Raw genomic sequence first — 12,700 nt, 5'->3', positions numbered from 1 at the left:
TTTCAATAAAACTGTATATTATTCGACACTTTTCGTTATATTTCAGTCTCAATACCCCGTCATTTTGACTTCGACGCGTACTCCATATTCAAAAGCAAATTTTCGAAATTCTTAAGGCGATTGGTCGAAATAATTGTCCCCTGCATTGACGAGAGACACAAGAAAAAGTTTCTCTTACTTTGGAGTGAATTCGAGAAATGAAAATATTTGATGACTATTTTTGCACTGTAAATAGTACCGCCAACTTGCCCCGCGTGCGTCACCGCCAACTTACCCCAACCGCACTTTTCATAAAAAAGGATTTAAAAAATTACTTTTGTGTATGGGTAGGTGTAATATATATACGGATACTGAAAAATATAATCATTCGGGGAATATATCGAAAGCCACGTTAAATAACACAAATTGTTTAAAATTAAGAAAATTTACAAAGTATGCTCAAAAACAAAATATCACCCACAGCTTCTACAAAACAAAATGTTTAACAACAAAAACACATTGGATAATGCGTTTCACATTACTTGAGGTTCACAACGAGAGAGAGAGAGAGAGAGAGAGAGAGAGAGAGAGAGAGAGAGCGCTTTATGTCTAATAGAAACGGAGAAAAGGGGATTCCGCCAACTTACCCCAACCGCCAACTAGCCCCGAGCTCCCCTATCCTACTGCAGCATCCGATGCATATTGGAAAAAGAGCTCAAGGACCAGCCTTACAAGTTCCAAAAGATCGGTTATCTTACATCGAAGCAGCAACAAGTTCGACTTGAGAGAGCGAAGAAGTCACTCGTTTGACCGAAAGCGGTCAAATTCCGAACATCTTGTTTGACGAAATAATTTTTGAAATTCGTAAACTCTCAAAACGATAGGTTTTACTTGGCACATTATTCATATGAGAATTTGAGTCATCAGTTGGCCACCAGGAGGCAGCACCTGGCACAAGTAATAGTAATAGATGGGCGCTCTCCAATCGTTTTCATGGAGTATTTTGTCAAAGAAAATGCGACATATTATCGGGAAAGTGTTCCGCAGTGCTTTGAAGCCGTGGGCTGAAAAAATTTCGGTAGCAGACCATGCTTGTTGTAACATAACTCGGCACCATCTCACAAAGCGCGAATGAATCAAGAATGGCAGAAAACTAACGTTTGGGATGATCCATAAATGACGTAGCATTTTTTGAGTGATTTTTAAACCCCCCCCCCCCTCCCCCATCGTAGAATTTCGTCACAAACCTCTAAATACCCCCTGGTAATTACGTAGCTTGACGGTAACTCGGCCCCCCCCCCCTTTTCCCCGTAAATTTTTTTAAAAATTCTATTCTATTCCCCTTTAAAAAAGCTACGTAGCATGATATGACCCCCTACCCCCCCTGTCGTCACACATCATCACAAAATACAAAACTCCCCCCTCCCCCATATAATGCTACGTCATTTATGGATGATCCCTTTCGAACCTTATTTCGACCACACAATGGCTCTCATATTCACCAGACGCGAATCCAATGAATTATTCTCTCTGGGCCATTTGGGTGATCAAGGTCCTCAATAAAAAAAAAACGACAGCCTCGAGACGCTGAAGAAAGCCATTATCCGAGACTGACCAAAACACAAGCAAGTCACATTCGAGCAGCTTGCGATTCGTGTTTGACCATCGCAGTGCCATAGTCAAGATAAAAGATGATCATATCGAGCAAAAGTGAATTGATTCCGAGATTTTGATTATTTTTACTCATTTTGTACCTTGAAGAAAATTTAAATAATATTCCAAACCAAATGTATGACCTTTTAAATTGGTTACACTTTGAGCGCCGGACCCTGTATTACCTACCTGTATTTGAATGAATGTTTTCGGTGCTTCCTTGACGGCTCTGTCTGCAATAGTGACACATGTAAGGGAGTTTCCACATTTTCCGAGATCTATTCATATTTACTTGTTTTTCAATAGTGCACTATTGAAATATAAAAACAACGTAGCAATAAAACCAAATTTAAGTTGTTTCATTTAAAGTAGTGACACAAAAACGTTACAACGATAAATCATACATTTTAAAATGACACGCAGCCCTAGATAGTGCAATAAGACATTTTAAATTTCAAAAAGTTTTCAATGTTTGAGCGAATCTTATACATTTCTTTTGTAAGAAATGTAAAAATGTTACAAAATTAACAGAAAACAATAAATTGATTAAAACTAGCAAATCGGATAATGAAAATATCTAAATAGAATCAACAAAATATTAAACGAAGAAACTGAATAAAAAGAAATTAATTAAATGAACAAAGTAAATAAAATGAAAACACGATTTCCGTAATTTCTTAGTTCACGAAATCTTGCATGTGGTCAGCACATTTAAAAACTGATTTCTCACAAAATGAGATTTATTTTTTTATTCTTAGCAAAAGATCCTCTGAGTCTCAGCTAGCAAGCTTTAACAATGTTGTTCTCGAAACCTCTTTTTTGAGCCGTAAATGTAACTTGAACAAATGATTTTTGATCATTCCAAAATGTTCACTGTACATTCAAAATAGGTTTCTCCTGCACCGTACGTAGGATTTTGTTTTTTATTGATTTTTTGTAATGAACAATGTTACTTCGATTTTTATGACATTTAAAAAGTTTTTCACTCAAAAGTGCACCATCTCGCCAACAATCGAAAATATCGAAAAAAAAATCCTACATACGTCTCTGACTATTGTCACACGGAATCAGAAAAACTTTAGTTCTTGGCCTTAGGTAAAAAATTACGGGAAATAGATTTCCGGTCATGGACTCCTCCCAAAAACGCGCTAAAATGAAATTACTTGAAACAACATTCCTTATTTCTTTCAAAAGTTTTATTTTTATAATCGATGAATAATCTGTCAATCAAATTAATGTTTTCAAAATTTCCTAAAATTAGAAAAAGTTGAATTTTTGTTTCAAAATCATCTCATTAGTAACTACCACAAACTTGGGGCCAGTTAGACGATACATACAAGCTAGCACGAAAATTTGCACTAGTTAGACACTAAATCCAAACAGTCAGACAACTTGCTTGAATGCCCAAAACAATTCTTCTTCAAATGATTTTTATTTGTCTTTTTCGAAATTTTAATTTGCATCACATTTTCACATTTAAGTGATACAAAAATCTTTTCTTTTCATCTTTAGGATATTTCTTATTTAGGTTATTTCGCTCATTTCAATTTGTATTGGAATGCTGATTTACCGATACGGAATCGGTCCATCCCGGTTTGGAAGGGAAAAAATGCACTATGCTATATTCCTCCCTAAGGAGGAAAAAAGGGTAAATATCAAAATTTCTCCCTAGGGGTGAAATTTTAGGTATTCCGACAATAAGTTAGTGTCGGTTTCTGATGAGAAGAAGTCGAAAGGTACTCGTGATTTTGTTCGGGAAAAAATGACTAAAATTGAATTGAATTTTGTAAATAATATAAACAATATTTTTAACGCAGTGAATTTTATACACATAAAGAGACAGAGAGTTGTACATTTCTTTGTTGCCCTATTTGTCAACTTTCAAAAGTATCCATGTGTGACTAGTGTTGGGGAGGACCGTTAGTTCTCCTAAACATAGAACGTGTTCAAGTCCAGTGGTAGTGTGGTGTGGGTGTGGGGGGGTCTTATGGTCAGGTAAATATTATTCCTGGAATGCCGCTATAACCATTTCCGAGATGTTTTGAATGAGATCATCCCATTTACACAGATACGTAGCTTAAATATTTATTCCGAAACTAAATTTACATTGAACAAATATAATAAAATGGAGGTGAGATAAAGCGTTTATCTCCCTTAACCTTGCATATAACACTGACTCAAAACTTCATATCATCGAAGATCTGGTGAGCACCAAGACAAACGTGAATTCCATGTTTACCGCCCGCTTCAGGGTTGTAGTGTTGTAGCGACGTGGCAAATATCATATGGAACCACTTATCATTATGTTTATCATGGAACCACTTATCATTATGTTTATCATGAATGATATACTTATTATTAAAATTAAGAAAAAGGTAATGTAGACAATTATGAACAGATCCATTGGTATGAAGACAATGGCATAAAAGTTGACCTAACTAAATACAAAACTAATTTATTGTATGTCTTCGACCGAAACGTCAGAAGAAAAACAGAATAGGAAATTTTACGTTACTAAAGTCTGAAACTATGCTCCCAGAGCAATAAATTATTCTGCAAAGTTTTTTTCTTACTATTTTTTAATTAAAATGACTAGCATAGCGATAATTTCCTACTAAACCAGCTCAACCACAATTGAATAAAAAAATCTTCGTTCAAACATCTCCCATTATACTTTGCTCAAACCCTAAAATTCATGGAATTACAATCGGTGATTTGAGTCGACCTTTCCAGTTCATAGCAAAGCCTTTCTTCGCTTGGAACAGACACAGCAACACCGTAGCATATCTATAGCCGGTCGGTTCCCCCCTCTCCACATGCACCTCAATTATCCACGCTAAATTACACGAGCCAGCGACGAAAAGTGCATAATTATCACCCCCGCTAGCCTGTGATGACTTCCACGAGGTTTTAAAATTCTGTACCTTTTCTTCCATGCACTTTTTTTTCCGCGTACCTACTTCTCTCGCGCGCACGTTGGTGGTCCCGCGATCTACTCGGCTGGGTAGGCGGCTGCCAGCCACAGCAACAGCAGCAGCAGCACCATCAACAACAGCACCTTCGCCTGGAACAACCACCGCTGCTACCACAATTGGCTCTGATGGATCAGACAGGTTCGGAGAAAAAACTGCTCGGCTATATGGTGCTTGATCGGTTCGTTTCCTCCTCCGCCGAAGAGGACGTTTGCACACCGCTGAAAGGTAACATAACGGGGCCATAGTGGTGAGGGCCCTTCCTTCGGTTAGCCGTCTGGTGCCGTGTCGATGTCTGCTGCACGTGTGTGTGTGTCGTCATTCGTTGTTGTAGATGTTTTTTGATGTTTAGGTTTTGTATGTTTTTTGCTGAAGGGATAAAACGCATATCTAATACAATCTTGAAATGAACTTCGTGCGATGTGTTGACGTGTCTACATGTTTGGGGTTTTTGGTTTTAATTTTGGGCACTTCTGGGTGTGTTGTATAAAGTTGAAACTTTTATTGCGTTACTTCTGCTTATAGCAAAACTATTGGAGACGAGATAAAACATCCAAAGATAACTCTATAGAAGCTAGAATATTTATTCCTTCATTAATGTTACCCATATAAGCGAAAACTCACTGCAAAATTAACTTTAAGTAAGATTAATACATTATTATCTAACTACATCAAGCAGTTAAGCAGTAACTTGTATTGCTTCGCACTTAGTTTTTAAATTTAATTAAACCTCAATTTGATTGATGTGAAACTCGCTTTAAATAATTATGAAATTAGATAACTTGTGTTCCGTTCGGTTGATGCTTCGAAAAAAAACCCAAATCTAAATCGAAAATGCGGTTGTCTCGAAAACCAAACCTGGTAATTTCGCTATTTGAAGAACTTCAACTAAAAGTGATTATAATTACTAGGGAGCGCTTGAAACTGTTAGCACTAGCGGGATATTATCTCGCTCTTACATATGATAGGCGCCTTAGTTTAACAGTTTATTTACCCCTGGTAATGCATATCAAACAAGTATGTTAGAACGAGACTGCATGGTTCGATCAATGAATGCATGGAGACCGTTGCACCCAATTCCCTGTAGTAGTTATAATCTCTTTTCCCCTACCTGATTATCCCTACGTAACCGAATCATTTTACAACGTGCCAACAATTTACGCTAGAGCGCACTATTAAACACGGAATCTAGGGCAATGAGCCCATTTTAACCCTATTCATATTATTATCCTTGTTATTTAAACCCGTTGGTTAGGGGCAGTGTCTGCCATCTTTGTTCGACGTGCATGAACTCAAATGGTAGGGGGAAAATTAGGGGTTTCGATTCGAGTTTCTATTGCGTTCCAAAACGTGAATAGCATAATTTTCAGGCCATTTATGTAGCTATACTAGTTCTTGGAAGCGAACGAAAGATATTGATACCAATTTATAGGCATTCCATTGATTGAAACCCAAATAGTTAACGAAACAGTTCTGCACACTCCCGAATAGGGCCAAAATAGGTTCATTAATTAATTTGTTTTAACCTAATAAAATTAGCCCCATACCACAATTCTCAGACCGTACTAGAATGGAATGAGACAAATTCGGTTCATTTTGATTCTAATGAGATGAATCCACAAAACTGCCCAGTACAACGTCCAATCGATTGGATTATGATGAAGCCGGAGCTCAGAACGACTAAGAAAAATGAGAAGGATGCAAATGGCATGTACAAAAAGTGAATGAAATGAGAAAAATGCACCGAATACGATTGCACAAGCTCAATTTCAAATAAAAGTCAAAAATGGCTCTTCCACTGCTCTGCGATCGACTTCAATTATGTCGATTTCGTTCGGGAAGCCAAAAATCATGTAAGACTTTGTACTCTAGATATTTGTATCACACGTTTGAGCGCTATATTTAAATCATAAATTAGGAAGTACATTGCCCTGCTTCAATCCATTGAACGTCACAAACAAGGCAGGTATCTCTCCGATGATTCTGACGTTTGAGTTTGATCCATCTAGCATCATACGAATCAGCTTAATTAGTTTTGTCGAAAAGCCAAGTTCAAGCATCCTTTGCCTCAATTCGTTTCATTTTCCTGAATCGTACGCTATCTTATAATCCAATTCGTCAATTGTATTTCAATTTTTTTTTAGAATTTGTCGCAGGTAAGCATCTGGTCCATCGTTGTATGTCTTGCTCCAAATCCGCTTTAATATTCGTCGACAAAGAATTCAGCCAACGAGTTCAGTTTGTTAATCAAAACATGGGAGCGTACCTGATAGGCGGTATTGCCTCTATAGTTATTAAACCCTAACCATTATTGTAGATAGGACATATGAAGCCATCCTCCCAATCCGAAGGAAAGATTTCCTAATCCAACCAGATCATCACGATCACACTGTGGATTGCTTTGTACAACCGATCATACCGGATTTGCAGATGTTCAACCGGAATACCGTCCTTCCCATTCGCCTTACATTTTTCCTGCTCTCAAAAAGGATTTCACACTTCGTTTAACTTTGGTGCATCAACAGTTTTCCTTTTTTACTCATTTATCCGTTTAATGGCAAAACAAAGTATCCCTTCCTTCCACCTGGCAGCTACATCGGTATGATCTGTCAACAAATTTCCGTCCCTGTCGATGATCATGACACTGGGGTGCTTTTTATCCTTATATTTCTAATCGTCTTATACATAGAATAGCCTCCTTTTGTCGTACCCAGGTTCTTACATCAAAGAAAATAAAGCCGTATCATGTGCCACACAAAGACTGTCTCAGAATCCAGTTTTCAGTGAAAGTAATACACGCAAGTATTGCTGCAATTTGGAGGGTATATCTTTTGTAACGAAAGTTACCATTTTACCGTTGATTTCGCGTAATGAGAAGATGCAAGAAGACTAGGATCATTGTGGCTTCGAGTCATGGCTAGTAGTCGTTCATTGTGGCTTCGAGTCATGGGTAGTAGTCGTTTTTGTAAACATCCCTGTATACATATTTCGCTCTTCATCGAAGCAGTTGTAATAAAAAGTTCTAAAATCTTACCGCAGCCACAAATAGCTTGCTACACCATGGATTTCTTAGCAAATGTTTCAACTTAAAAAGATGTCTCAGACTGATTCAATACTTGCCCTTCTGGTATCGTATAACATTGTGACCCCAACAAGGATTCGTAGTCGAATTTCACGAGTTTCAAACCTCCTTCTTTTACACCGTCAGTATATATTGATCCAAACGAGGGTAAACAGAAGCTTCCATCCCTCCTTCCATTTTTGCCAACTTTCTCAGTTATATTTTAGATTCTGTACACGATTTGAGCACATCATTTTGACGTTGATCTGCTGAAAGATGCATTTTAAAACAAACTGTTGGAAAAGATTAAACCGCTACAGTAGTACTAAGAGATAAAGGTAAACAACAGGATGCAGCCATAAAAATTTATTTATCATTTATTGCGAAATTGCATCGGTTTCTCACTGCGTACATCCTTTCTGAGACATTCTGTCAAAGACCCTACTACGTGGTCATGCATCTCTGGTATATAGCACCTATCCCTTAGCCCCATAGGGCGCCGATCTTTGATCGTATACCGGTAGGAAAGGGTAAAACTATAGAGTACCTGTCCTCTATATTAGGAGCGACTTGAAACAGCGTCTGTCTCGAGGCGAACGACCGGAGCCTCCCAGTCATCAAGCCGGTGCACAGAGGAGTAACTAGAACAAATTCTTGGCCAATAACCAAAAAAAATTTTTTTTGGTTTTTAAATTAGTTATATTTTTTTTTACATACCTAAAAGCATACTGCATAATGTGGCAAAATAAAGAGTATGTCAAAAATTGCTAAAGAATTTTTGCATGGATGCAAAATAGTGATATTTTAAGGGGTTTTTAATCATTTTTTGTTATGTATCCAGCAAAATCGCTTTCATATGATGATGACTGTGTTAAATAAGACAATATTATAACAAACGTAGTTGAACATAACTATTTGTAAAACCTCAGCTTAAAAATAACTGAAAAAAACAGTGTTGCTGTATATTGGACCAGCCTTAAAAAAACCTTTTTTTGACATTTTATTCCAAATTTGAATGTGAAAAAAGTTACATGATACGGCACGATCCGGCAATGCTGCTGAAAAAACATTACAAAACAAGATTCTGGCTATCTAAAAAACATTAAATCTCTTCCGATCTTGTCCGATCTACAAATTCCAAGCAATTTGAAAATATTGATATTTATACTAATTTGAGGTACGCCGAAATGCTGTAGGGCCAAATACTATGTTTGGCAAAATGTATCTCTATGAATATGTGCACAGTAGAGTGACAGAAAAAAAATGACCCCCATCGGTCCACCCTTGAGTCGATTCCTAGTCCTACCAGGAGTGTCTGCTCCAAATTTGAGCCAAATCGAACAAGTCTAGCTACCGGACCAACGTGCTTGAAGTTTGTATGGAATTTTTCGATAATTTACATGGAGAAATCCTACTTGCTCACATTTTCGCCGCTAGGTAGCACTGTATACATCAGATTATCACCAAAAGTGAAACTTAAGAAGATAATTTTATTATCTACAACTTTGTTGAAGACTGCAAAGCGATCCGACTCCAATAGGAAAAGTTATTAAACTTTTAACGAAGTGATGTCTGAGTCAGTTTTGCATGGGGCCTAGCAGTGCATGGTAGTGTATCAGTACTAGGGTCTAACAAACTAAACATTTTTGTAGAATAATGGTTAGATTTAGCTGAATAGTATGTTCGGAAGAATTGTAGTATATAATACGAGTTATGTTTTGGTTAGAAAATTGCAGTTCCAGATCTGACCGCATAGATGGCGCCAACACTAACTTTTCAACGAAGAGAGATAGAAATTAGGTGTCTTCTACAAAGTTGTAGAACAAGAATATTGCAGTAATTCTTCCAAACATCTCGATATTCTATCTCTCTCCGTTGAAAAGTTAGTGTTGGCGCCATCTATGCGGTCACAGATTGAACTAAAATTTTCTAACCAAAACATAACTCGTAGTATGTACTGCAATTCTTCCGAACATACTATTCAGCTAAATCTAACCATTAATCCACAAAAATGTTTAGTTTGTTGGAACCTAGTACTGATACACTATCATGCACTGCTAGGCCCCATGCAAAACTGACTCAGCCATCACTTCGTTAAAAGTTTAATAACTTTTCCTATTGGAGTTGGATCGCTTTGCAGTCTTCAACAAAGTTGTAGATAATAAAATTATCTTTTTAAGTTTCACTTTTGGTGATAATCTGATGCATACAGTGCAACCTAGCGGCGAAAATGTGAGCAAGAGGGTTTTCTCCATGTAAATTGTCGAAAAATCCCATACAAACTTCAAGCACGTTGGTCCGGTAGCTAGACTTGTCCGATTTGCCTCAAATTTGGAGCAAGTACTCCTGGTGGGACTAAGAATTGACTCAGGGGTGGGCCGATTGAGTTTTCAAAAATTCATTATTTTTCTGGGCAGTCTAGTGCACAGGCATCACTTTACTTCTTGCTTTTCCACTGACCAACTGCTCATGCAACGGGAAAAACAAATGTATTCACAAGGATCACCTCAAAAATACTAGTATTCGGAAGGATATAGAAAATTGACCCCTGCACTGGTAGGTGGATAGATGCTAAATTCTCCCAAAAACTAGTTATTGTCTATTTTAGTTCATATTAAGGTAAATAACAGCAATAGCCGACCCCGGTTGCTCCTCTGTGCGGTGCCTCGTCAGATAGCGGACTCATTACGAGTCTAGCTGCCCCAATTCTGGTAAGGTAACGTGTCGTATCTTGAACCAATAAATCCTTAAAATGGTAATAAATAAAAATATTGGATGGAATATTATACGCAGCAAAGCAAATTTGAGGCTGGTATTCACTAATGCTGAATTGAAAGAAATTACGATAAGTTATATTTTGTGTTGTACTATGCCATTGTAGTCGATGGTACATTATTCAAACATGGATTTAATAAGTCTATCTCTTTTTGCACTACACCCGTACATCACCAGGTAAAAAAACAAAATCGCTATTAGATAAACGCATTGTTCCAGGTTGAATTCAAAATACTTTCACGACTCTCTCAGACACGATGGCTTGAATAAAGACTTTGAGGCTGACCTATTTTTCGAACGTTTTTCGCTGCTAGACATGTTAAAAATTAAAATGTCTGAAACCAACGAGAAAACCAAAAAATAGTTTCAAACCGATTTAAAATTCTCGAATGCAACAAATATGACCATATTCAGTGATACAAACGTCATATGTAATGTTTTTTTTAAATGTGGCCCACAACAGAGTACAAAAATACCCACAATCGGGAATAATGACACTTTGCAAATGACACTTTATGCATTTTTCTAACCGAAACACGGTTAGAAAATGTATAAAGTGTCATTTGCAAAGTGTCATTATTCCATGTTTCATGTTTTAACGGGAAAAATATCAGTCTTTAAAATTTGGAAAATCTATTTCCGTTTGATTTTTTAACACTCTGCTCAGTACAGATAGTGCACTCGTAAACTAGCTTATGTTTAGATGTGACGCTATGCAAAGTTTCACAGCGCTAAAAAACGCACTTGTCAAAAATAGTGGATGTTACACAACCAGAGATCCGTATAAGATGTAGTTATATAAAGGTCACTTCTGTGAGGTCATTTTAGGAACTGTTCAACTTCGTGTACTTTTGGTCTAATACGTCTTTGTTTAAAGTCAATTACAGTGGTATTAGCCCGTAGTAAGGGCACTTTTATCTTCCGTGACTCACTGATTTCACTACACTGTCAGGGGCAACGATAGTGTACTGTTTAAGCAGTGGATAAACAGCAAAGCGGTAGGTATAATTGATGGCTTGATTCAGTGACGAAATTTCCTACAGGCACTATATTGAGGGACAACTTTTAGAGATGATAAGGTAGACTAACCCGGTCAGAGTCATCGACAAAATAAGTAAAGGAAAAAATCACTATTAAACGCGATAAACTTGCGGAAGCCGACCACACCCTGGCAAACGATTACAAAATCCAAAATGTACTATTTTTAATGACATTTATTATTTTTGAGTGTTCTTAGGCATCCACTAAAATAGAAGTAGATCAACGCTCGATCCGGTTCTAATTTAATGAATGCCTACGAAGACGAATCAAATGGTTGTGAAACATCAATTGGTGGCATTGAAAAGAGTAAATTTTGGATTTGGCTGGGAGTCCTATGCCAAAGATCATTGAGCTTATTCTGGTTCTAGCGAGAACTGAGGAGTCGCATAGTATGTGTCTAGATGTTTACTCCGTTTGATGGCATTTCCTGCAGGCACTATCTTGAGCCTTTCCTAACTTAACCAAAAAAGTAGTGACCTGACAATATGCTTTGAGTATTGAATAAACCGTCTTGATTGTAGAGGTAGTAGGGCATCGAAATGTTTGCCCTTCATCCCTTGCTCCCAGTCATCAAGCTTTTCCTTAAGTTTACTAGGTCCGAATCTGAAGCATAGCTGAGGACCTATGAAATAAGAGACAGCTTCCCTATTAGCTAGCTCATTACCCTCGTCAAAGTTAGCTTGCATTTGCTTACCAGGTCCATCACAATTTGTCGAGTTGCATAGACGAGTTTTGACCCGAATCCTAATCTCTTAAACCGGCTCACTACCCAACAAAATTACCAACTCCTGTCTCTTTTGATCTTCTAAGCCTACACTTTCTGGTGCAGGTCTTAATTGCGTATACCTCCGCTTTGAAAGACTGACGATGCTGAACATAGAATCTTGTAGAACTTATAGTAAGAATCACAGCCACCTGTTCCCACACCACAATCTGATTGCAAATCATCAATAAATTATACTATGGCGCATTCCGGAACCGGATGACGCCCATTTCTTTATTCAGTTCGGTCAGGTATGACAATGTTAACAGAATGTAAAAAAACTTCCCTAATCAGCGCTCTATCAGTGAGTAGGCGTAAACACCGTGACACAGTTCCAGGTTCAGGATTTTAACCTTATCTTGTCCATCTTTTTTGCGGTGCATATAAGATTCCAAAACAATTTTTGTTTATGACTTTGAAAATGAAAAATCTGTTATGCTTCCCTCGCAGTACTAG

General features: G+C 37.5%; 1 protein-coding gene across 9 annotated transcripts in view; it reads left to right on the top strand.

Annotated features, from left to right (window-relative positions):
• The window catches only part of LOC131684642 (protein winged eye), a 233,135-nt gene that overhangs the window by 189,138 nt on the left and 31,297 nt on the right, over positions 1 to 12,700 (top strand). For 6 of the 9 annotated variants that reach the window (XM_058967679.1, XM_058967687.1, XM_058967681.1 and 3 more), the window contains one exon: positions 4,641 to 4,832. The exons of the other annotated variants lie outside the window; for them this stretch is intronic. In XM_058967679.1, the coding sequence (XP_058823662.1) occupies positions 4,641 to 4,832 (192 nt within the window). The remainder of the gene's footprint in view (positions 1 to 4,640; positions 4,833 to 12,700) is intronic. 9 annotated transcript variants of the gene reach the window in all.

Source organism: Topomyia yanbarensis, chromosome 2, assembly GCF_030247195.1.
Source record: "Topomyia yanbarensis strain Yona2022 chromosome 2, ASM3024719v1, whole genome shotgun sequence".
Lineage (NCBI taxonomy): Eukaryota > Metazoa > Arthropoda > Insecta > Diptera > Culicidae > Topomyia > Topomyia yanbarensis.
This window is presented reverse-complemented; position numbering and strand designations above follow the sequence as displayed.